This window comes from Epinephelus lanceolatus, chromosome 13, assembly GCF_041903045.1.
Source record: "Epinephelus lanceolatus isolate andai-2023 chromosome 13, ASM4190304v1, whole genome shotgun sequence".
Taxonomy (NCBI): domain Eukaryota; kingdom Metazoa; phylum Chordata; class Actinopteri; order Perciformes; family Serranidae; genus Epinephelus; species Epinephelus lanceolatus.
Genome location: NC_135746.1, coordinates 977840 through 1002533, shown reverse-complemented (window position 1 = coordinate 1002533; position 24694 = coordinate 977840). Strand labels below are relative to the sequence as shown.

Below are 24694 nucleotides of genomic sequence, written 5' to 3'. Positions count from 1 at the left end.
CTCCGCGTGGGAGAGACAGCGGGTTTGGGCCGATTGAAGGGTTCATGTGACGGTCACTGACAGCGGCTGCTGCCGGATCTGCTCCCTGCTCTCGGGCTTCTCTCCTCAACAGATGATTTTAGAAAAGTGCAGATTTGGCTCAAACAGTCGCAGCTGGGAGGACGCAGTGTGCGCCGAACAGAAGACTGGACGGTGTTGGTGTGTGAACTGTTCACTGTGAGTCTCTGACACATCGGCACATCTGCAGATGAGCCCAGATTTTTTATATCTTTATAATTGTGAACGGAGTCTGGCGTGACGTTCAGCTGGGGCAGGCATCTCCTTGGAAACGGTTAGTGACAGTCCCCCTCCCCTCTCCCCTCCTCTCATCGGGGATGGTTGGTACTGAGATCCTCCGCCTGCTCTCCCACTAACGACCAGTGTGATACTGGGACACTTCCAGTGGGCAGATGTTCTCCAGCAGCAGGATGACTGTGAACCAGTCCAGCCTGCTGTACGGACCTCTGGAGGAGCTGCAGGAGCTCGCCTTCATCGAGAGGCCGATCCGCAGGAGCCTCAAGGTAACTCATCATTTAGTACTGCATCTGAGAGACGTGATGATGGTGATGATGGTGATGATGATGATGATGATGATGATGTGACATGTTGTGTGAGTCAGTGGGAGGAAGATCAGCAGCCTCCATGCAGGAAGCAGAGGGGAGACCCGCTATCTGCGCAGCATGACGCAGTTTCTGTCTGTCTGTGTCTCTGCAGACAGACAGACAGACAGACAGACTGTAGTACAGCAGCGTTCAGCTGAGAGTCTCCTCTTCTTCTCTGTCTGCATCATGAACATCCGGTCATCATGTGATCAATGCAGTAAATCACTTTATTAACTCAAACTGATGATGATAAAAAAAAATCAATTATTAATAATCAATAACCGGAAGTTGTTTAAGATGTTTAATTTCATCATCATTAATCAGACCATGGAATAAATGTGTAATAATATAATGCAGCTATGAGCAGAGAGAGAAATGTTTTATATCATATCTGTTTAATTATCATTAATTATCAGTGATCACTGAGTTATAACTGTTAATAACCACATTAATAAACATTAATAAACATTAATAAACATTAATGAACATTAATAAACATTAATAAACATTAATAAACATTAATGAACATTAATAAACACCTACAGCTCCTTTATTTCAGTTCGATTTGATTTTATCTTTAAAACCCTAAATCACAAACTTTACAGCATACAACACCCCTCTGTCCTCAGGTCCTCTGTCCTCAGGTCCTCTGTCCTCAGGTCCTCTGTCCTTGGAACAAAGGTGGGGGAAAATGAACACAGGGCAGTATTGCGATATTTTGTGCAGCAGTATTGTATCGATACACTGAGAGCAAGTGTTAGTTTTTTTATTATTATATAAATTATTAAAGTATAAATCAAACTTTTGGTGTCCTACTGAAATAATTAAATCTATTTATTCTCCTGGTTCACCACAAAGATCGTGCTGCAATCAAAATGAGTGAAGTGAGAAACTTTAGGGGACACAATGTACAGCTGAGAAAAAGTATTGAATCACAATATATCGTGATGTACGTTATCGACATAGTCAAGTATTGTGACGTACTTGGACCCCGACAGCTGAAAACCTCCCAAAATAAAAACTGTGATAAACATCAGGAGAAACTGAGGAGGCTCCTCCACCGTCGTTACAAACCTGTCGTTATAAATGATTCTAACGTTAATAAAAACCGTCCTAACATCAGTTTGAGCTCATGACTTCTTCTTTTTATAGACAGACTGATGACATCATCAGATGACGTCAAACCTATCCATCAAACAGTTCATCAGCCAATCAGCTGTCTGGGGAAAAAAAGATGATGATGTCATAAATTAATAACAATTGTGCCCGTGAAGAATCGTGTTCGACAAACAGTTCGAAGAGTCTCAGCTTAGTGAGAAATAAAAGATTCAGCAGGAAATCATCTCAGTGTGGATTTAAAACTCATTGACACTTAAACAACAATTATTATTATTATTATAATTATAATAATAATTGTAATTATAATGATAATAATAATTATAATAATAGATAATAGATATTTGGGTTTTAAGTATAAAGTGTGGTTGACTCTTGATGATGAGATGGACGAGACTTTACATCAGTGTATTTATATATTTCTGTCGTATTTGGTTCAGATCAGCTGTTTGTCTGAATTCAGTCAGAAACATTCAGGATGAAAACTGAACACAGACCTCCTCCTCATCATCCTCATCATCCTCTTCATCCTCGTCCTCCTCCTTCTACGTCTTCTTCTCCTCCTCACCTGAAACTGTGGGGGTGGAGGGGCGGGGCTTCATGATGACGACATGTGGGGGCGGATCCTGGGGGGGGTCTTCTTTTGGGAGAAACCCCGACGTCATGACGACGCAGTCACACACCCCCATCGCCTCCTACACACACACACACACACACACACACACAGGCCTGTCTGCTGTGTGTGTGGTGCCATCGTGCTCCGAAACAACAGGGGCAGCGTTTCACCTCCTCCTCCTTCTCCTCCTCCTCCTCCTCCTCCTCCTGTGGAGACAGAGGACATGTTTCATCATGTCTTCATTTATTACAAAGATTCAGTGATTCAAAGCAACAAATATGAAACTGTCTGCAGTCACTGACATGAAGACAAATATCCTCTGAGAAATCTGACGACTCATCTGTGAGGTTTTGTTTGATGATTATTTGTGAACAGCTGTATTTGCTGTGTGTAAGTGCTTCATTCAAAAAGCCAACGTTAGAAAACTTCGCTCACTGCAGTTTGATTGAACCATTTTAAAATAAACCACCACAGCAGGTTCAGTGAACGCGTCTGTCAGACAACAAACAGTTCTAACTCACCTGTGACAGATTATTATGATCCACAGGTACATGTCATCAGACAGAAATGGTCCTCACACACTCCCAAAGGTCCAGACGATCTAAACCTGCCGAAATATTTACTCATGAGACATTATTACAGCCATCATTTTTAACGTTTGTATTTCTCAACATGTAAGTATATCGACTGCTTGCTGTCAGAATGGAGGCCAACTCCTGACCTTTTTACTGACACACTGCTTGAGTCAACAGGAACTTCCAATACCTCCAATATACTGAGAACTCTCAAGGACCTGTAGTCTCAAGGGCCATGAGGACTTTCCAGAACCTGTACAACTCCAGGACCCCAAGAACCCTCCAGGTCCTGAGCACCTCAAGAACCCTAGGGCAGGCAGGACAGGTTATTGCTGACCCCTCCCGCCCGGACACAAACTCTTTGAATCACTCCCCTCTAGCAGGAGGTTGCTGTCCAAAAGTTCATACCACAAAAAAATGCTGCTGACCTCATCACCAAGGCCCAGGACCCCCACTGACACTGACTCTCACACCTGTTCTATCATTTTAAGGTCAGGGGTCAAGGACGCGACCACTCTGGTCATACAAGCGACCAAAAATCTAAACACATTTTCATCAGTGACAGCGGTGCACCAGACGTTGATGCACATCATGTGGAACCAAAGTTCACAAGTGCAAGTTCCGCCAAAAAACCATGGGCCAGCCATGAGCCGTTAGCAAAGTGTGCTGACGTTAGCATAACAAGCTGATTGGTGAGCGTGTCAGGCGGAGCTGAGCTGACATTCAAGCAGCCCTTAGAAGCAAAAGCAGAACTGAATTTTAAAAATGACTGAAGCAGACTGCATTTGCACCGACATATAACCAGGATGGAGCTAACTGTAACACTCCCAATGCACATTTTTTTTTATTATTCTATGTACAACCAATGATTCCAAAAAAGTCTGGACACTATGTGAAATGTAAATACAAACAGAATGCAATGATTTGTAAATCCTTTTTGACCTTTATTCAGCTGAATCCAGTCCAGAGACAAGATCTGATCCCTGAAAAAGACGTTATCTGGATGGCAGCATATGTTGCTCCAAAACCTGTACGTACAGATGTGAAGTTGTACGTTGTAGTTGTTGACCCAAAAGCAGCACCAGGGACAGGCGGAAATACTGAGCTTTAATGCACCACTTTAACAAATCCAGGGAGAGCAGTCTAGTAAAGCAACAGACAGAGTCGGTGTTCTGGTTCAGAGCTTCTCAGGGGAACTGAGTCCGTCCACAGCTCTTGGTGTGGAACGTTGAAGCAGCACACAGGTGAGGAGCCGGCATCCACTGGATGCACACAGCAGCCGGTTCTATTGTGTGTGATGATAATGAGAGGGGGCAGCAGAGAGCGATGTCAGAAGAGCTAGAATTCCAAAACCAGGAGTACTCACAGGAGAACCAGTTTTACCAATGTGAAGCCAGCTGTGGTCAGGGAAGAGCTTGTCATTGGTGATGAAGAGTGGAATCCATGGTGCACACACAAAGGCAACGTGTGTAGCCACACAGCGAAGCAATCCACAGCTCAGTAGATCACAGGTGACTGAACCAGTAAACTCTCTTTGGAGAGCATGATGGTGGTCTTTCCAGAAACCCGCAGGAAACAGGCGAACAGGGCCCAGGAAGGCAGAGGCAGAACTCTTGGTCGAGGCCAGAGGTCAGAGGTCAGAGTGGTTTAACAGGGAGCAGATGAAGAAGGAGCGTCAGGGAAAGTTAGGGTGGGAAGCAGTCCGGAAACAAATGCTGGAAAGTCTTGCATGGAGGCAAAGAACAATCTGGTAAGGAGCATCTTTATAGTGACAGGAAGTGATGATCCACAGGTGAGCAGTGTCAGCCTGATGAGGTGGGCGTGGTGGACTGACATGAGCAGGAAATGAATGGACAGGTGATAGGCTGGCAGGTAGGTGTGGTGGATAATCAGGGAGAGTGGAAAACTACTAAATGAGCTGAGAAGATGGCATGTATGGCAGGTAAACAGTGCCCACTGTGACAGAAGTTAGCCATGATGCCATGGGCACTAACACATCTCCATCCCATCACAGATGCTGGCTTTGAACTTCAGGCTGGTAACAATCTGGATGGTCCCAGAGGACAAGACGTCCATCATGGACTGGTCAGACCACTTTGTGTCGGTCCATCTCAGATGAGCTCGGGCCCAGAGAAGTGGGCGGAGCTGTATCTGGATGTTGTTGATGTCTGGCTTTCACCTTGCACAGATTTAGAAGTACAAATGTTTGTGTGTGTAGTGAAACAGTCCCATTACATCAAAACACAATTATTATTTTTACAATAAAGTGTTAAATAACTACCTGTATGTTTGTTTCAGACGGCAGAGGAGATCGATCAGCTGACTGTGGACGAAGACCTGAATGACATCGAGAGAGCTGTCTACCTGCTCAGGTAAGAGCTGTCTACCTGTTCAGGTGAGAGCTGTCTACCTGTTCAGGTGAGAGCTGTCTACCTGCTCAAGTAAATGCTGTCTACCTGTTCAGGTGAGAGCTGTCTACCTGTTCAGGTGAGAGCTGTCTACCTGTTCAGGTGAGAGCTGTCTACCTGCTCAGGTAAATGCTGTCTACCTGTTCAGGTGAGAGCTGTCTACCTGTTCAGGTGAGAGCTGTCTACCTGTTCAGGTGAGAGCTGTCTACCTGCTCAGGTAAATGCTGTCTACCTGTTCAGGTGAGAGTTGTCTACCTGTTCAGGTGAGAGCTGTCTACCTGCTCAGGTAAATGCTGTCTACCTGTTCAGGTGAGAGCTGTCTACCTGCTCAGGTAAATGCTGTCTACCTGCTCAGGTGAGAGCTGTCTACCCTCGAGTACTGAGTTAAGTGTTTTTGACTGACAGTTTTAGAACATGCTAACACATAGCGTGTCGTAAGTCACAGGTATGTAGCTCGCTGAAAAGCAAAGTGACCTGCAGCTGATCATGTGTGGAGTTTAAACCATATCAGTGTAAAGCTTTCAGAGAACGAAGAACCTTAAACGTCAGTGGGTTTGTTTCTCGTTTGTGTTTCTGTGGTTGTTTTTTTTAGCTTCCTGTTTGACATCATCTCGTGTTAAAATTAGCCTCAAAAGAACCCAATAAAAATAACCCAGAGTCTGTATTGGTGGAGAGACTTCAGGTGGAGGAGCAGCTCTACCCTCCTTCTGTCTGACCCAGTAAACTCTGAAGCTAATTAAACTCTGAAGGTAATCATCCTGCAGTCCGATCCCAGCGGCTCTGAACTAGTTCACTGAACTCATTTGCTGTCTGGACTGAAACACTGAAACCAGCCAGAGAACCAGGACTGAACCTCCAGAACCCCAAAGTCATGATTTGTGGAGAGAACTCAGGACATCACCTGAGGAAGCTATGAGTTTGATGTAGGAAGAAAAATGTCTGCATGTCAGGGGTTCAGATCCAAATTCAGGTGACTCTGGTTGCGGAGTCCCTCAGGGCTCAATTCTAGATCCTTGTTTTTCTTTTTTAGTCATTAGTTACTCACTAAAAATATCCTCCCCAGACCCTGTGTCCTCATATGAGAACATTGCATTTTGGGTTTACTGCACCTTATACATCATTCTGCTGAACTTTGACCTGTTGTACTTGTTCGTGGACACTTTTTTGTGCCATGTTGTGGTAGTAAGACCACAATTCACTAATCCATGTAAAAACAAGATGGCAGCTGTCTCTGCCAGGACAGTTTGCAGCTGAAAATGGACAAGGTAGAAAACCTGATTAGATTTTATGGTTGAAACTTGTTTATTAATGATTAATAATATTTGTAGTTTGATATCGCAACAATTTTGACCATTTTAGCAACAGTAGCTTAGTAGTTAAGACACTGTTAATTAGGAAGTTCTCTTTTGCAGACATTGGGAATTTTTCACCAGCTCACTGAATGACACTGGGACTTTATTATCGTCTCCTTTGAGGACATTAGGGCTTCATTGTTGTCCCGTTTGAGGATATTAGGACTTTATTTATTTATGTATTTATTATGGTTGAGGATTTGTAGTTTTTTATACTTATCAGGTCCTACAAATCTCAAATAGCTAAGAAAAATTGAAAATGCATACCAAACAAAAGTTCAGGTCTCAGGAGGACATATCTTTTCTCTGGTCTGCCCACTGGGGGACCCCCTGAGAACAACACAACTTCTCTGGATTTCTGCACACACGCACACACACACACACACACACACACACACACTGGGGATGGACCTTGCGGCGACAGTGGTAATGCTCAACAGGAAGGCAAAATGAAGGATCAAGAAAACAAGTCAGCTAAAAAAAAATGGGTACATAGTGGAAAACAAATGCTTGATGGGTTCAACTGGTAGGAAGCTGAACTAGCTCGTTGAAATGATCTATGAAGGGCTGCCATATGTCATAGAATTTCTTGCTTGAGCCTCTCAATGTGTATTTTATTTTCTCAAGTTTCAAAAAGAACATGACATCATTAAGCCATTGGGCTGTGGAAGGGCTCTTGGCGGACTTCCAGTGTAGTAGTATTACATGTCTAGCTAATAGGGAAGTGAATGCAATGATTTGTTTTTGTTTAGGGTTAGAAGCAACCTCAACAGAGGGGGTTCCAAAAATTGCTATCACCATACACTTCTGTCACTCAGTGTTTCTCTTGTGTTGGGAAAGTAACTACTCTGAAAATGGAGCTAAAAAAGCCCCTCAGAGTGGTGTTCTGAGAACTAAGATCGTTGGTCATTCTTGCAATGACAACACAGTAAAAAAGGGGGGTTTGTAAAACTTTGAAAAGGCTCCTTCAGTCTGAAAATGCTGAATGTTCTTCTCTTGTTGACAGTGTGGGTCAGGAGGTGCAGAGAGCCAGCGTCATCAGTAACCTGCCGAGCCTCGTCCGTCAGAATCCAGCGGAGACGTTTCGTCGGGTCGTCCCGAAGGTCCGGGTATGTACACAGTCCGACTTTCTGTCAGTGCTGTCAGTACTACACTGTGTGGAGGCTGGCAGCAGGTGGACAGTCACTGTTGGGGAGGACAGGTTGGGTGTCCAAGTGTCACTGAGGTCACCTGTCCTGTCCACCTGATTCAGGAGGTCCTGAACGGAGCCGGGGCAGAAATCCAGCTGGCAGCAGCAGCATCCTTCTTAACCATCCTGCAAGACGACATCATCCTGATCCACACCCACACCTTCTCCATCCTGAAGACTGTCCTGCTTCACCTGAACCATCGAGACACAGGTAACACCACCTGAGCCACAGACACACAGGTAACACCACCTGAGCCACAGACACACAGGTAACACCACCTGAGCCACAGACACACAGGTAACACCACCTGAGCCACAGACACACAGGTAACAACAGACACACAGGTAACACCACCTGAGCCACAGACACACAGGTAACACCACCTGAGCCACAGACACACAGGTAACACCACCTGAACCACAGACACACAGGTAACACCACCTGAGCCACAGACACACAGGTAACAACAGACACACAGGTAACACCACCTGAACCACAGACACACAGGTAACACCACCTGAGCCACAGACACACAGGTAACAACAGACACACAGGTAACACCACCTGAGCCACAGACACACAAGTAACAACAGACACACAGGTAACACCACCTGAACCACAGACACACAGGTAACACCACCTGAGCCACAGACACACAGGTAACAACAGACACACAGGTAACACCACCTGAGCCACAGACACACAAGTAACAACAGACACACAGGTAACACCACCTGAACCACAGACACACAGGTAACAACAGACACACAGGTAACACCACCTGAGCCACAGACACACAGGTAACACCACCTGAGCCACAGACACACAGGTAACACCACCTGAACCACAGACACACAGGTAACAACAGACACACAGGTAACACCACCTGAGCCACAGACACACAGGTAACACCACCTGAACCACAGACACACAGGTAACACCACCTGAGCCACAGACACACAGGTAACACCACCTGAGCCACAGACACACAGGTAACAACAGACACACAGGTAACACCACCTGAGCCACAGACACACAGGTAACACCACCTGAACCACAGACACACAGGTAACACCACCTGAGCCACAGACACACAGGTAACAACAGACACACAGGTAACACCACCTGAGCCACAGACACACAGGTAACACCACCTGAGCCACAGACACACAGGTAACAACAGACACACAGGTAACACCACCTGAACCACAGACACACAGGTAACACCACCTGAGCCACAGACACACAGGTAACACCACCTGAGCCACAGACACACAGGTAACAACAGACACACAGGTAACACCACCTGAGCCACAGACACACAAGTAACAACAGACACACAGGTAACACCACCTGAACCACAGACACACAGGTAACAACAGACACACAGGTAACACCACCTGAACCACAGACACACAGGTAACACCACCTGAGCCACAGACACACAGGTAACACCACCTGAACCACAGACACACAGGTAACAACAGACACACAGGTAACACCACCTGAGCCACAGACACACAGGTAACAACAGACACACAGGTAACACCACCTGAGCCACAGACACACAGGTAACACCACCTGAACCACAGACACACAGGTAACACCACCTGAGCCACAGACACACAGGTAAAAACAGACACACAGGTAACACCACCTGAGCCACAGACACACAGGTAACACCACCTGAACCACAGACACACAGGTAACAACAGACACACAGGTAACACCACCTGAGCCACAGACAAACAGGTAACAACAGACACACAGGTAACACCACCTGAACCACAGACACACAGGTAACACCACCTGAGCCACAGACACACAGGTAACACCACCTGAACCACAGACACACAGGTAACACCACCTGAACCACAGACACACAGGTAACACCACCTGAGCCACAGACACACAGGTAACACCACCTGAGCCACAGACACACAGGTAACACCACCTGAGCCACAGACACTTGATGTGGACGTTGTGTTTGTTTGACAGTGGTGAGCAACGCCTGGTTGGAGACTTTGCTGTCGGCCATCAACGCTCTACCCAAAGAGACAATCAAACAGGAGGTACAGTGATCAGGGTTATTGATCAACACTATCAATTACTGATCAGTATTAGAACAGTTTAAAGTTCTACATTATAACATCAAAAATGTTATGTCCATACTTGTCCTTCTACCTTTCTCTTTCTGTACCTGTCTCTCTGTCTCTCCTTCTCTGTACTCGTCTCTCTCTTGACCTGTCCTTCTACCTGTCTCTCCACCCTTTTCACATTAACCTGTTTACCTGCATTCTTCTTCCACATCCTGAACCCTCATCCTTTTCTTCTCTAGCTGTCTGTCTCTTTCTGTACCTGTCTGTCTCTCCAGGTGTGGAAGCCTCTGCTCTGTCTACCTGTCTCTGTCTATCTCTGTTCAGGGCTCCAGGTGTTTAACTCCCAGCTGTCTCTTCCTGTACCTGTCTGTCTGTCTGTCTGTCTGTCTGTGTTTCTGCAGGTGCTGAACCCTCTCCTCTATCAGTCTCAGCTGTCTCACTCTCTTCAGGCTCGTCTGGCCAGCTGTCGCATTTTAGGGAAAGTCGCCTCCAAGTTCGACTCTCACATGTGAGCTGCAACACAGCATGTACACACTGTCGTACTGCTAACCTACAATCCTATACGTTAGTATCATTAGTCTGCATGTCTGTATATGGAGCTCAGGTGTGTTGTTGTACAGAAGCTCCACCATGAAGTGAGATCAGTGTGTTTGTGAGGTGTGTCGACTCGAAAGAGTTTTCAGAAGCTCCTTTCACACTGCCTTTCCAAGGCAGGAATTTCATGTTGTTATGCCGCCTCGCCATTCCGTATAAAAGGTACAGCTGTGGAATGGGGGGGCAGAGTTGTCTCGCCTTTAAGCCAGCATCGGACATAGAAAAAGTGCTGAAATAAACGGGTCAGGACAGAGTCATGATTTCAATAATACCTAGATACAGAACGCCAAGATGACGCCTATTCATTCCAGTGGAGTGGCTCGCCTGGCACATATATGTCAAAAAAAGTTGCTAGCTTCCTTCTGCTGATCCCACCTGTGAGTTCCCGCTGCATAACACATTGTCAAAATTCACACCATGCTGTCCATGATCCCGTCCTGCCAGCTGACCTGCAACCATAGCTGTAGTGTCGGTGCTGGTACTACCTCCGCTTCCAGCTTAAAGGCGAGACATCTCTGCCCCCCAACTCCATGACCGTACCTGTTATACAGAACAGCGTGGCAGAAAAACTGCATGATATTCCCGCCATGAAGAGGAGGTGTAAAGGGGCATCTGCTGGCTTCATGGTACACCTCTCAGGTCTGATATTAACAGGTGTGTTTCCTGTGTATCAGAGTGAAAAAGGAGCTGCTGCCGTTGGCTCGGTCTTTATGTCAGGACGTAGAGTTTGAGGTTCGAGCTTGTATGTGCCGTCAACTGGAGAGCATCGCCAGAGCGACCGGGTAAAAACTTCACCGCACACTAAATGAAACCATACACAAACAAAACATCTTGCTGTGGTGAGACAACATGTCTCCTGTCCTTCAGGGTGGAAGACACCAGGACGGAGCTGCTTCCTGAACTAGTGGAGCTTGCCGGAGACGAGGAGAGCAGTGTCCGCCTTGCCGCCTTCGACACCATCATCAACCTGATGGAGATGATTGACAGTGGTGAGTCATCAGACAGAGCTGTGGTGAATAAAAAGGTTCTTTGATCAACTCAAACAGAAGCACCTGAAGCAGCTTTGTGTCTTCTCTCTCAGATGACAGACTCCATGTCGTGGTTCCCCTGGTGATGTCAGTGTGTGAGGTGTCTTCATCGCAGGTGGACGATGCCCTTGTGGCGTCTTTGTCGTTTCAGTTTGGGAAGCTCTGCAGTGGACTGACAGGTGAGACTCAGCACTGATGTCAAACAGTAGAGACAGTAGAGACAAATTCTACTGAAACTAAAGCAGAACAAGGTCAGATCAGGGCAGGACGCTGGGACATGATGAGACTACTCCTGCAGTGAGATATGCCCTGAGGTATCTTATAGGGGGTTCTGCAGGAGTTTTGGATACAAGAGCCCTTATTAATGGACATTCAGATTGAGAGTCAGTGCTTCTCAGAGTCAAGGAAGGATCCTTAAATGGCTGAATTTCAAGGAGGCTATGTCATCAAATCCCGCCGAAAGACTGTTCTAATGTCAAGGATCCTTTGAATTCTACCGAGAACTGAGTTTTTCCCTTACAGAACTTTCAAGGATCCATGTGTGAATCCTCAGCAGACATAAAGTACCCACAATTTTGTGGGCACACTTTGCCAGAATTGAAGGTGGGGCCTCTGCACTGATGCACACCTGGGCACTTGCTAGCCCTTTCCAATGTGTGCTCACCAAATGCCAGGAAGGAGTCTTGCCGAGCCTCTGTAGGACCCGACTTGAAGGGACCCGTCCTACCCAGGAAGCATCCTTGACCTTGAGAAGCACTGCGTGTCTGCACTCTCAGCAGGATATCAAACAAGTTCTTAGACTCCACCCATTCAGTTTGTGATTTCCATGAACAAAATCTGAAGGTGCAGTCGAGGTGTGGAGAGTGTTGGTGTGGTGACCTCAGGACTGACAAGTCATTGTGTCTGTGATGAGGCGTTGTTCTGTTTCAGGCTCTCTGTCTGATGAGCAGAAGGGGCGGTTGCTGCAGAGGTTTAAGGTGCTGTGTGTTGCCGGTCTGCAGACTGAAGGAAACCAGACTGATGGCAACGAGTCGACGCTGATCCGCTGCAACTGCTGCTACAACCTGCCGGTACAGTCAGGAACACACACACACACACACACACACTCACACACTCAGAGCAGAGCTTCAGAGTTCAGTTCAATCTTCAGTCCTCCAGATGGCTGATGTCACTTCCTGCTCTCCAGGCCATGGTGGTGTTTGCTGACTCAGCTCACTTCCTGTCAGAGCTCTACCCGTCTTTCTCCAGTCTTTGTTGTGACCAAGAGGTCAGCGTTCGACGAAGTGCTGCAGCCAGTTTCCACCAGGTCAGTTAACATCCTGATGGTTTATCTACTTACTGGTCGACGAGCAGCTGTTGAGTTATGTGTTGGATGGACACACAGACATAATTCTCAGGTCCTGCTTCTCACTGGGAAAATAAAATGTTTGAAAGAATGTTAAAAAGCAGAAAAATCACTGACGTTGATCCATTGTTGAATTTTGACTGTAAATTTTCAGACCTGCAGAATAGAATAACAGCTCTCTACATCAGTTTATAGTTTATGGGACTCTGGTTGAAAGCCAGTCTTGTCACATAATTTGCCCCGCCCCTTCCTGTCAGGTGGTGAAGCTGCTTGGTTCAAATGTCCAGCTGGTCCACAAAGAGCTCCTCGCTCTGCTGCAGGACGACGCTCTGGAGGTGAGTCCACACTCAGTCCATGATACAGTGTGAACGTTGTTTACAAATGTTCTCTTGTGGTACTCTGCGTCAAGTTTTTTGCCTCCGCATCAGCGATAGCCATGGCTGTAGGTTTTATGTTTTCAGGCTCTCAGTCCATCTGTCCGTCCCATTCTTGTGAACGCAATATCTCAAGGACGCTTTGACATAATTTTTCAAATTTGGCACAAACATCCACTTGGACTCAACGATGTACTGATTAGTTTTTGGTGGTCAAAGTTCACTGTGAGCTCGTCTATCATATTCTTGTGAATGCAATGTCTCCAGAACACCCCTGAGGGATTTTTTTCAAATTTGGCACAAACATTTTCTTGGACTCAACAATGAACCGATTAGAATTTGATGTTCAAAGGTCAAGGTCACTGTGACTGTGTATCTTGCAGACTTGAAGGAATAATCTGATATTTCGTTTGCTCACCTGAGTCGGACACATAAATCAACACCACACAATGTACCAAACATTCTGCAGTCCAGACCAAGCGCACACACACTTCTTATGAACATCCAGCTTGTTTTTATTTCAGATATTCATTTTGTTTGTCTTAGTTTGACATAGTGAAGCTTTTATTGTTGTTGAGGTGTTGGACGCTCTCATGAATCACCTGGAAGAAACTCTGGAAGCGGTTTTATCCAGAGGAGAGAACCTGGCTATGGACAACAAGGTGAGAAACAAACCTCCAACATTTCAAACTAGCTCAGAGTTTAACCCTGGTTAATTGTACCTCCTTTAGTTCCTCTGACATGTGGTACCTTTCTTATACTTTGTTCCCTCTCCTGGTTTTCTCATGTCTTCTTGTTCCTATACGTTCTCCTGTGGTTCCTCATCAGTTCCCGGAGCTGCTGTCAGCTCTGCTGATAGCAGAGCAGAAGGTTGGATGCTCTCTGCGTTGGCGGCTGCATGAGAAGCTGCTGCAGCGTTACAGCTGTCTGGCCAGACTACTGCCTGGAGAACTGTTGCACCAGAGCTTCTCCCCTCGCATCTTCACCATCCTCACCACCAATGTGAGCACTACAAGACACGATACAACTCGACAAGATGTGTCCAAACCAGGTGAACAGAGCGTGACTTCCTTTTCGGTTCTTGTTGTTGCAGAAGGTGTTGCCAGTTCAGAAGGAGGCGGCTCGGACATTCTGCACATTCCTGCGTTACAACCGCAAACAGGAGCAGCGACAGGAGATGATGGAGCGACTGATCCAAGGTCAGAATACTGTGGTCCTCCAGTCTCAGGTGCTCTGAGTGTGATGTCACGTACAAGCAGGTGACTTCAATTATCTCAGGTTGATGTATTTTGAAAGGCTAAAGCTCCTGTGTGAGCCGGGGGACTCTAACAGTCAGTGTGTGCGATGCAGGGGACTTTGGATCTGTCATCAGTTTGAACAACTGTGTGATCACAGCAGAACCTTCTAATAGCTGTCAAAATGCTGACTGTTTGTCTTGTATTTCAGATCTGGCACAGGGGAGGAGCTACTGGAACCGTCTCAGGTTCCTTGATGTTTGTGAAATGGCCACTGAGATTTTCTCCAGAAAATACTTTAACAAACACTTCCTGATCCCGGCACTGGATCTGGTCCATGACCCCGTCGCCAACGTCAGGTAGCTCTGTCAACGTTCTGTCCAGTGAGGGAGGTAAAATCTAACTCTCTGACATCACATGTAACACACCTGTCTACCTGTTCACCTGTCTGTAAGGTACAAGCTGTGCCAGTTGTTGCCCAGGTTACGTTCGTCGCTTCGCCTGCCGGCTGACAAACAACTGCTGCAGCAGCTCGACTTCTGCGTCCAGAAACTCCTCTGCAGAGAGAAAGACAAGGACGTGGTGGCCACCATCCGCAAGGTAACATCTTAACTAACATCAGTCCAGACCCCCTGTCAATGAATGAATGAATGAATGAATGGATGGATGAATCAATCAATCAGTCAATTTATTTGGCACATTAAATCAAAAGATACGTTTTCAGTGAAATGTAATCCTGTCAGTTCCTTTAGTTCATGGATGGTTAGGCGGTCTTGGGCAGGGTCCTCATTTAGGATCCTTGTGTCCTGAAGGTAGAAGCTCTTCCTGAGCCTCTCAGTGCTGCGTGGTGTAAGTGGATCGTCCTCCTCAACCTCAGCAGGGAGAGAAGGCTGTTATCCAGGTGATTGGGATCTTCAATGATCCTCCTGGCCTCAGTCTTTCAACGCCTGGTATAAACATCCTATATGCAGTGAAGAACAGCACCTATGATGTGTTCAGCTGACCGATCTACTCTTTGTAGGGCCTTGCGGTGCTGCTCAGACCAGGTAGTGATGACATCCCCGTCAGGACACTCATGAAGTAGAGTAGAAATTCGTTAGTATTTGAGGGGATACTCTGAATGTCCTCAGAGGTCTGACATAAAACAGTCTCCAACTTTTGTCACCATGACACCAAGGTATCTGAAGCTCTCCGCCCTTTCCACTAAGGACTCAATGATATTAAGGGGGATGTAGTTCCTTCGCTGCTTCTTCCGAAAGGCCACTATCATCTCCTTCAGTTTTGCTGACCTTCAGGAGTAGGTCACTGTCCTGACACTAGGTCAGGTCCTCTTTTCATTGTTATCTGTGATCAGGTCCACCACAGCTGTTTTATTAGCAAACTTAATGATGGTGTTGGAGTCTGAAGTGGCTACACAGTCATGTGTGTTCAGGGAGAACAGCAGGGGACTCTAAACTCAGCCCTGAGGTGCTCCTGTGTTAAAGATGAGGCTCCACCCACTCTCACCACCTGGGGTCTGCCTGTCAGGAAGCACAGTGAGGTGTTTAATCAGGCTCCTTGAGCTTTGTGAGCAGCCTGGAGGAAACTATGGAAGGTCTAAGAGATTCATCTAGTCTACAGAGACCAGTACAGACCCTCTGTCAAATGATTCTGTGACTGAGGGACAATATTAACTTATGATGGATTAACTGTGTTCATTGAATTTTTCAGACAGTGTTGGAACTAGACAAACTGGACCTGGCAGAGCCTGTAAGCACCTTTGTTTTTTACTCAGTGTGGAATAAATAAATCACAGCTGAGTGTTTGGTTTCACTCTGACCTTCATTTGCTCTGTTGTGTCTTCTCAGTTTCACAAGCGGCAGGAGAGGGACCTCCTGGACCAGAAGAAGGAGAAGGAGGAGACTCTGCTGCTGGAGATGGTGAGTCTGATGCTGACAGCTCGTCTTCAGTCGGACTCACTGTCTGTGTTGTTTTAATGACGTCTCCTCTGTGGTCAGGAACAGCTGGAGCGCCAGCAGAGTGAAGGCAAACTGAACTCTGAGAAACACACAGAGAGGAAACGTGAGCAAAAACATTTTATTTTTGCATGAAATTATTTGCAGAGTGAGGAGTGTATGCTGATTGATTTTTAATCTGGAATATGACAGTCTGTTGAACAGATGTGAAAGCAAAGGAAAAACTGTGTATCATTTTTGCTGACTCAAGGCTAGTTTATTAATCATAATGTGTCTCTGCTTTGTAGTCCACGATGAAAACTGTCTTTCTTTGACAGGAAGAGACAGTAAGACCAGTCTATCTGCAACCAAATCCATGTCTGTGTCCTCGTCTGGAGCAACTTTGTCCTCCTCCGGTAAGACAAAAATATGAACGACAATGAGCTGCGGTTGCTTTTGAAGATGTGGCCACTAAGATGTTTTACCAGTGAACTTTGAACACAGTCCTCATGTCTTCTGTCTTGTTGGAGGCCTTTTATACCTCTCTACCTGCTCAGGTACTTTGTACTCTACCTTTTCAGGAATTGGTAGAGACCACAAAAAGAGTTAAGAGATAGTGAATATTGGCCTGTCATTCATGCTGAAAACTAGCGGACAAAAACATCAATCAAAGTGGGTTTAGTTTGGTATAGTCCGGGGACGAGTCACATCATTACCTGTATATTGCCGGGGGTTCAGTACCTGACAGCAGTGAGCATCCCATCTCAAAACGCAGATGAATCATCTTTGGAATACAAACCATGGTGATAATGATGGTTCTTCTTCTTACAGGTAAAGAGATGAGAAAGGCTAAACTGTCACGGAGTCGATCTCTCAGCAGTCAGCCGTCATCGTCCAAAGCTGCCAACTCAGAACGACCTCTGTAAGAACCGCTGACCTTCCTTAAATTTAAACTGTCACTTAACATCAGCTTCAGATTTGAGTATCTCAGGTTCAGAAGCAAGTGAAAAATTATATAAGAATGATAGGTGCACTCTCGCCTCACAGCAAGAGGGTTGCCGGTTCGATCCCGGGAGTGGGAGCCCTTCTGTGCGGAGTTTGCATGTTCTCCCTGTGTCAGCGTGGGTTTCCTCCAGGTGCTCCAGCTTCCTCCCACAGTCCAAAGACATGCAGGTTAATTGGTGACTCTAAATTGTCCGTAGGTGTGAATGTGAGTGTGAATGGTTGTCTGTCTCTATGTGTCAGCCCTGTGATAGTCTGGTGACCTGTCCAGGGTGAACCCTGCCTCTCGCCCAGTGTCAGCTGGGATAGGCTCCACCCCCTCGCGACCCTCAAGAAGATGAAGCGGTTAGAAGATGAATGAATGAATGAATGATAGGTGCATTGTAGAGCGCGGCTTGGGGCGCATTTTCCTGACCGAACCCAACCCAAGTCCGAGTCAGTTAAAAGCGAGCCCGGCCTGAACCTGACAGCCTTTCTGATTTTTAAGTCCGAACCCGAGCCTGACGCAGTTTGTTACCTGACATAATTATTGTTATCATGGTTACAGCTTGTCTGTTTACCATGATCACACATGGATAGTGTGTAAATGACCATCATAAGGCTGCTGTTATGCACAGTCAAACATGCTGCACGCACACACAGCAGCGCAGCCCAGCAGCCACACTCAGCTGGAGTGGAGCCTGTGTTGCGTTCAGGCGTAGTCACATAAATAACAAATTCCAGCACTTGAATAGGCCATAACACAACACAGCAGCATGTCAAATGGGCCGAACCAAGCCTGAGCAAAATTTCTGATTTGTTATCCCAACCCGGACCAACCCGTTGGGTTCCAAAGCGTCCAGTCGGGTTTGGGTCAGCTATCCACACTCTGGGGCATTGGTCCTGCAGACACTGTACTGGATTTGTGTGGTTTAGAGGGAGCTGATCCTAAAGGTGAAGCTCTCGATTCACTGGTGGGTTTCTGTTCCAGTTCTCAACTGTGATCCTGATCTCTGGTGGCCTGAACACACTGGAGAGTTAAATATGTCCCATCAGATCTGGGAACACTTCTGGATTCTCAGGATGTTCTCTGTGAAAAAATGTATTTTGTGAAAACTTTTTTTTTGTAGATTTCAGATCTTTAAGACGTTTTGCTCTTCATCTGTCCTGCCTCGATCTTCTTGGCCCAGCTGGTTTGTGTCAATTCTTTTTGACTTGGATATTAGCCCAGGTCCTTGTAATAAACTTACGATGAGCATTGTGACGGAGTTTGATGAAAGTCAGAAGGCTTTTATCAACAAGAACCTAATTCTGGTGGATGTCATCTGCGATAGACACTAGCTGCCATTTTGGGGTGTGAACGAGACAAAGGCAACGTGGCCCATCTGAAAAAAGCTCTAACCTCATGAGGACAAGCTGGGAGCAGGAAGGATGTTACAGCTTCCAGATGGCCCAGATACCTTTCACTTGTTCTCTACTGACCTCTAGTGGTTGAGGATGTCCCCTTCCTGCAGACCGTGGTCAGTACGCTCTTTTGGTTGTGGTCACAGGTGCAGCTTTGAACATGTTGCTTGGAGTTAACGCTGTGGCAAGCAAAAATCTGGGAAAGGCAATTTGAAAATACAACCTCCGGCAGCTGTCCACCCTCTGTTCTAAGAGCACCACAGGCATATGCACACGCTCCGTACAGTAACCCAATGTTTCCCATACACAGATGTTTCAATTTTATTTCATTGAAGATCTACGTACAGCCTCTGCGCTCAACCTTTTCTTGCCCCACTCTTTGTTTATCAGATCACAAATGAGACAAGAAATTCAGCCAATGCAAACCCCCCAGCACAGGGTGTCACAGCAGGCTGGTGATAACAGTAGGGCCAGGTCTGACCTGTGTAACAGCAGCAACAGAAAGTTTGCTGCTCCAACAAGAAATCGGGGCTGTCCGGACCCACAGAGCTGGGGTTTGTGCCAGCAGGATTCAAGTTGCTGTGGCCGCCGATTGAGGGTCCACCTCCATATCATCCACCTGCTTTCCTTCCGGTGAGGTGGACACATTATTGGTGATTGTCAAAGTCAAGGATGCTTCATTGGTAGGACAGGTCCTTCCAAGTTGGGTCTTGCAGAGGCTAGGCAAAATTCCTTTCTGGCATTTGGTGAACACACACTGGAACAGGCTAGCAAGTGCTCAGGTGTGTGTCATTAAAAGAGGCCCCGCCTTCAATTCAAGCAAATCGCACGCAGAGAATTGTGGGTACTTCATGTCCGCTGAGGATACATACTTGCATCCTTTAAAATTTATAAAGGGAAGGACTCGGTCCTCGGTAGAATTCAAAAGATCCTTGACACTGGAACAGTCCTTCGGCAAGATTCAGTGATGTAGCCTCCTTAAAATTCATTCGTTTAAGGATCCTTCCTTAATTTTGAGAAACACCATGTAATTCGAGACTGTAGCTAACGGTAGCTACACAGATGTGAACTTGAAGCCACAGCCGTGAGCCTCCTTCTCTTGTTAGCAGAAGGCTAAACTATTAGTACTTTGCTGATATAGACACGTTTTGTTTCGTTTACTGTCAGATTCTCTTTCTGAGCAGTCCATCTTCGTTTTCTGGGTTGCTCTGCAGTGTAGGCAGTTGTTGTCGATGCTGGAATAGCAACTCTTTCTGCAGGATTCTCCACTATTGAACAGACTTTCACCATCTGAAGGGATGTGCATGCACATGTGCATTTGTAGAACAGCCAATAGAGACACCCTCTCTCTGAAATGACCTGTAGTTGGTGAAAGTCTCCATCATGGTCTAGATTTTCTACAGTCTGAAAACAGAGCCAAGAGGAGGTGCAGAAGTCTGCTCTTCTCTCGGTCCACTTGAATTACTATATGCTCAAAGTTAATCATGGGATTTTTTGCCCAGTGAAGCCAAAATAGTTACAGCCTATATTTACTGTGGAGGTCTTCTTGGTATTTGTCATCTGGGATGTTAAAGCAAGTGTGTTCTTAATGTCCTGTTTTTTGACCCTGCGTTTCAGGAAAGTGAAAGAGCTGAGCGGTATTTCTGGATCCGGGAAGTCCTCCATGTTAACAAGCAAAGGTACCACCTCCTTCATACACCTGCATGTTTAACACACCAACTCTGTCTTCAGTCAGGTGGCAATTTTCAGGACTGCAGGACCATGACAGTCAGAGAGGACAGTCCATGTGTTCGTCCTTATTCATACATCATTTGTCTTTTTCAGATGACTCCATGAGGACTGCACACTTCTCCATGGCGACCCAGTCCACCTCATCCATGCCGGTCCTGATCCGCAGCAACACCACCAGTCTTCTGGAGAGGGCCAGTACTCTGGACCACAGAAGCAGCACTATGGACCACAGGACCAGCACCCTAGATCAGCGAGATCACAGGACCAGTACACTGGACCACAGAGCCAGTAACATGGACCACAGAAACAATATGATGGAGCAGAGAACCGGGACAATGGACCATAGAACCAGTAACTTGGACCATAGAACCACTAGCATTGACCAGAGAGACCACAGAACCAGTATTATGGACCAGAGAGACCATAGGACCAGTACCTTGGACCAGAGAGACCATAGGACCAGTACCTTGGACCAGAGAGACCATAGGACCAGTACCCTGGACCAGAGAGACCATAGGACCAGTACCTTGGACCAGAGAGACCATAGAACCAGTTCCGTGGACCAGCGCAGTAAAACGATGGACCGGGGGTGCGGGGTGAAGGACAGCCAGTCCAGAAAGCTGTCGATGTGAGTTCCTGCTAAAATGTTCAGCTGTAGAACCCAACAACCTCATGACTCTTCATGGTTTTTCTAGTTTGTAACTCAGAGGCCCCTAGGACCAGGTCCAGAAGTGGCCCTCATACAAAATTCTCTTTGAGCTTATTGAACCAGTCACAGTGGTCTTCATGATTCAGCGTTTGTGTGGTTCCTCATCTGAGACTCTCTCTCCCCAAATTCTCCAACCACAGTCATTTAAGGAGTGGTCAACTTTTATTTAATCTCTAGCCCTAACTTTTGATCTATGCCCGACCTCAACCCTGGTCCAACCCCTTAAAGCCCTGTGACTGTTTATCTCCATCAGATTTCAGCCCATCTTAAATATTCTTTCCTCACTGAAGCACTGTTTTTTTTAATCATGTTTTAGCCCCAAATTTCCATCCATCTTTGAACCTGTTTTAATTAGGTCTAGCTGCTTCAGCGCTGGCTTGGTTTTAGTTAACACCGATTTAAACTCTGGATGATCTTAAGTAAGCCCTATTATTTTTCAGTTCAGTCCTTAGTCAGGTTTAAATCCAGGTTTTTTTAATAGATCAGCTCTACCTTTTACGCAGTTTTAGCCACAGATTAGCCTGAATTAGTCCTGCTTTAATCCTGATGTAGCCCTGTTTCTAGTTGAAAAATGGATTAGGTTTCTTTTAGCCCCCTCTCTGCCCTACATTTACACTGAGCGCTAGATTTGCATTGTTTAATTTAGTTTTGATTCTGTTTTAACCTTGTTGTGGTTTAATGCTACTGTTACAATTAGCGCCCAACTGAAACTGATACCGAAACAGATTGTAGAGGGGAAAAACTCTTTTCTAAGTGCACTTTGCACCAATTTTCCACTGATACGACTAAGGTACTCAGAAAGCTACTTGAAGAAATAGCTTATTGAATAAAATCACAAATTATCTCAGCAACTGACTCTGGGCTTTTAACCATTCTTGTTCGTATCGATCTGAGCCCAGTCTTCAGTACTATTTCCCATAACAACCCTCTCGAGAGACTAGCTACCATTTGTATCACTGGCACTGGTCTTGCCTGATTTAAATCATATCTCTCTGGTTTCACTCACTCTATTTAACTTAAAACATTCAGTTCTGACTCTAACAAGTACTAGTGATGTTCCTCAGGGCTCAATCATAGGTCCCCTTTTATTTATTCTACCTCTTACCCCTATCTTCAGAAAATGTGGTATTCAGTTCCACTGCTACGCTGATGAGCCCCAGCTCTATCCACCAAGCCTACTTCCACTCGTCCACCCAGTTCTCTTTCTTGCTGCTTATTGGATATTAAATCTTGGCTTTCATAAAACTTCCTCAAACTTCTCCTTGTAGGTACTGAACTGCATAATTTCTCTCTGGCCATTGATAACTCCATGGAATATTTAAGGTTATTACACATTGTAGACTAGCTCTAGAGTTGAAGAGATGACAGAATTTGTTAGATCCCTGGCTCATCTGCTTGCAGTTATTTGCAGACAGCTACATCACCATTTGTGGAGACATAGTCCCACACCTTACTGTGTGTTCCCTGATCATATATTTTATGTATAAAATGAATCACCAAACTAACCAGTAACCACAGCTGTAAATAAATGCAGTGCAGTAAAAGGTAAAATATGTCCTGAGATGTAGTGGAGGACAAAGTATAAAGTAGCAGAAAATGGAAACACTCAGGTAAAGTACAAGTAACGATACACTGTACAGTACAGTACTCCAGTGAACGAGTTACTTTGTACTGCTGCTCTTTATTAAACCATCAATCTAGCTCTGAGACTGATGCTACAGCTTTGTTCCTGTCCTGAAGCTTTATTTCAGTGGACTCAGAAACACGTTATTTTAGCGTATTAAAACACGCCATCTGGCAGCATGTAGCTGTTAGTGTAAAACATGAATGGTTACAAACAGTAACTTGTGGGTCACTGCTGTCGAGTTCAGAGATGAACAGCGGCACTTCAATACGGAGACCGTGTTTTGCTTTGAACATTCAAACTTCTAAATTTTAATGGCTAAAACAAAAGAGGCGTGACATGTAACACAACAGCATCAGCAGCTCTTCATAAACAATAACAATCATTTAGCGTCCCTGTTATATGGCGGCTGATCTTGTCCTATGCTCGGAGGGTAAGGAGCTCCTGGACCTCATTGTTTTCATTGTTTGTGGACATTTTCTGTTCTTCTTCTTTGAGTTAGCTGCTAACTGCTCACAGCTGCTGTTCTACTTTCACTATGTTCACTTCTTTGAACTGTTGCTGCTTTTCAAACCTCCCACGGTGGGTTGCACACATAACACGTCAACACACCCGTGCTGCCCACGACCCCGTCCTCCCGACAATCCCATTTATAGTGACGCTGTTTCAGCACTGTTACCTCACATGCCGGCTTAAAGACAAGACAACTCTGTCCCCCCATTCCACAATCGGACCTTTTACAGAGAAAGGCGAGGCAGCATAAAGGAGCTAAAGCTTGCAGATTTTACCCCGCAAGTTATGTCATGGGGAAGAAGGTGCTAGAGACCGACTTCCAGGAACCAGAGTATAAACAAATGGTATCAGTGTTTGTTGCTGGAAAACGACCAACCTTCCCTCTTCTTCATAGTTCCACCTGCAGCACCAACAACATTCTGTTCTTTCATTCCTCTTCCTCTTCACCATGGTTACAGATAAAAATGGAAGAGAAAGGATGTGCAAGAATACGATGTCGTTGGTGCTGCAGGTGGGAAAGTCTGTACTCCCATTGGCCAAAGTCACGGTCATGAGGGAACACATCGTGGAAGGTAGAATAACATATGAACATGCTCGTCTCTGACAGGACGCTGTGAGGCGTCCCTGACATAGTGTCAATTATCATCCACTGTGAAACACTGCGCAGGATAAAATTATTAATTGTTGTTCTCTATCTCAGCCGACACCCTCGGACGGTTGGGTGGGGCCAGGTTCAGGCCGATATCCTGTAGCCTGAGCTAGTCATAACTCCACTGCTTCACCCGCATGATTCAAATGATTTATGTGCTTTTCTTTTTAATTCCACAGAAACAGGAAGTCGAACTCTTTCAGTGTCCAGTCGGGACGAGACTGAAGATGATGATGTCATCATACCTCCACCAGGCTGTCAGCCAGTTAACAGTCAGGTTTCACGGGTTAAGGATGAATAAAGGCTTCAGAACATTACCCAGAATGCAACGGGACATCATCTCTTCCTTACAGTCACTAACGGAGACAGTAGAGTCTGACTTCTATTTGTATCTACTGAGCTGCTTTTATTTTCTGAGCACTGTGTATTCTGATGATCTCATCCTGTCACCTGATTGGTTCAGTAAACTCCACACATACTAACTGTTGGTGTGTTCTTATTGGTTAGTGGTTCACCTGCTGACGTGTGATTGGTTTGGATTATTGTGACTGATGTAACTGTTCTGTGTGTTGATTG

General features: G+C 45.9%; 1 protein-coding gene across 2 annotated transcripts; it reads left to right on the top strand.

The window, feature by feature from the left end:
- Nucleotides 1-144: 144 nt before the first annotated feature.
- On the top strand, nt 145-24597 carry ppp4r4 (protein phosphatase 4, regulatory subunit 4). 2 transcript variants are annotated; one of them, XM_078173620.1, is made up of 25 exons: nt 145-560; nt 5247-5320; nt 7715-7817; nt 7961-8108; nt 9897-9970; nt 10399-10505; nt 11266-11373; nt 11459-11580; nt 11673-11798; nt 12550-12689; nt 12806-12925; nt 13222-13299; nt 13917-14000; nt 14167-14340; nt 14432-14537; nt 14785-14932; nt 15029-15173; nt 16284-16322; nt 16421-16492; nt 16577-16634; nt 16846-16923; nt 17339-17429; nt 20510-20571; nt 20717-21251; nt 24298-24597. In XM_078173620.1, the coding sequence occupies exons 1-25, from the start codon at nt 450-452 to the stop codon at nt 24341-24343; spliced, it is 2949 nt and encodes a 982-aa protein (XP_078029746.1). In that variant the 5' UTR covers nt 145-449; the 3' UTR covers nt 24344-24597. The 2 variants fall into 2 exon arrangements, with proteins under 2 accessions (XP_078029746.1, XP_033504497.1); XM_033648606.2 differs by having other exon boundaries at nt 146-560; nt 16571-16634.
- Nucleotides 24598-24694: the final 97 nt, after the last annotated feature.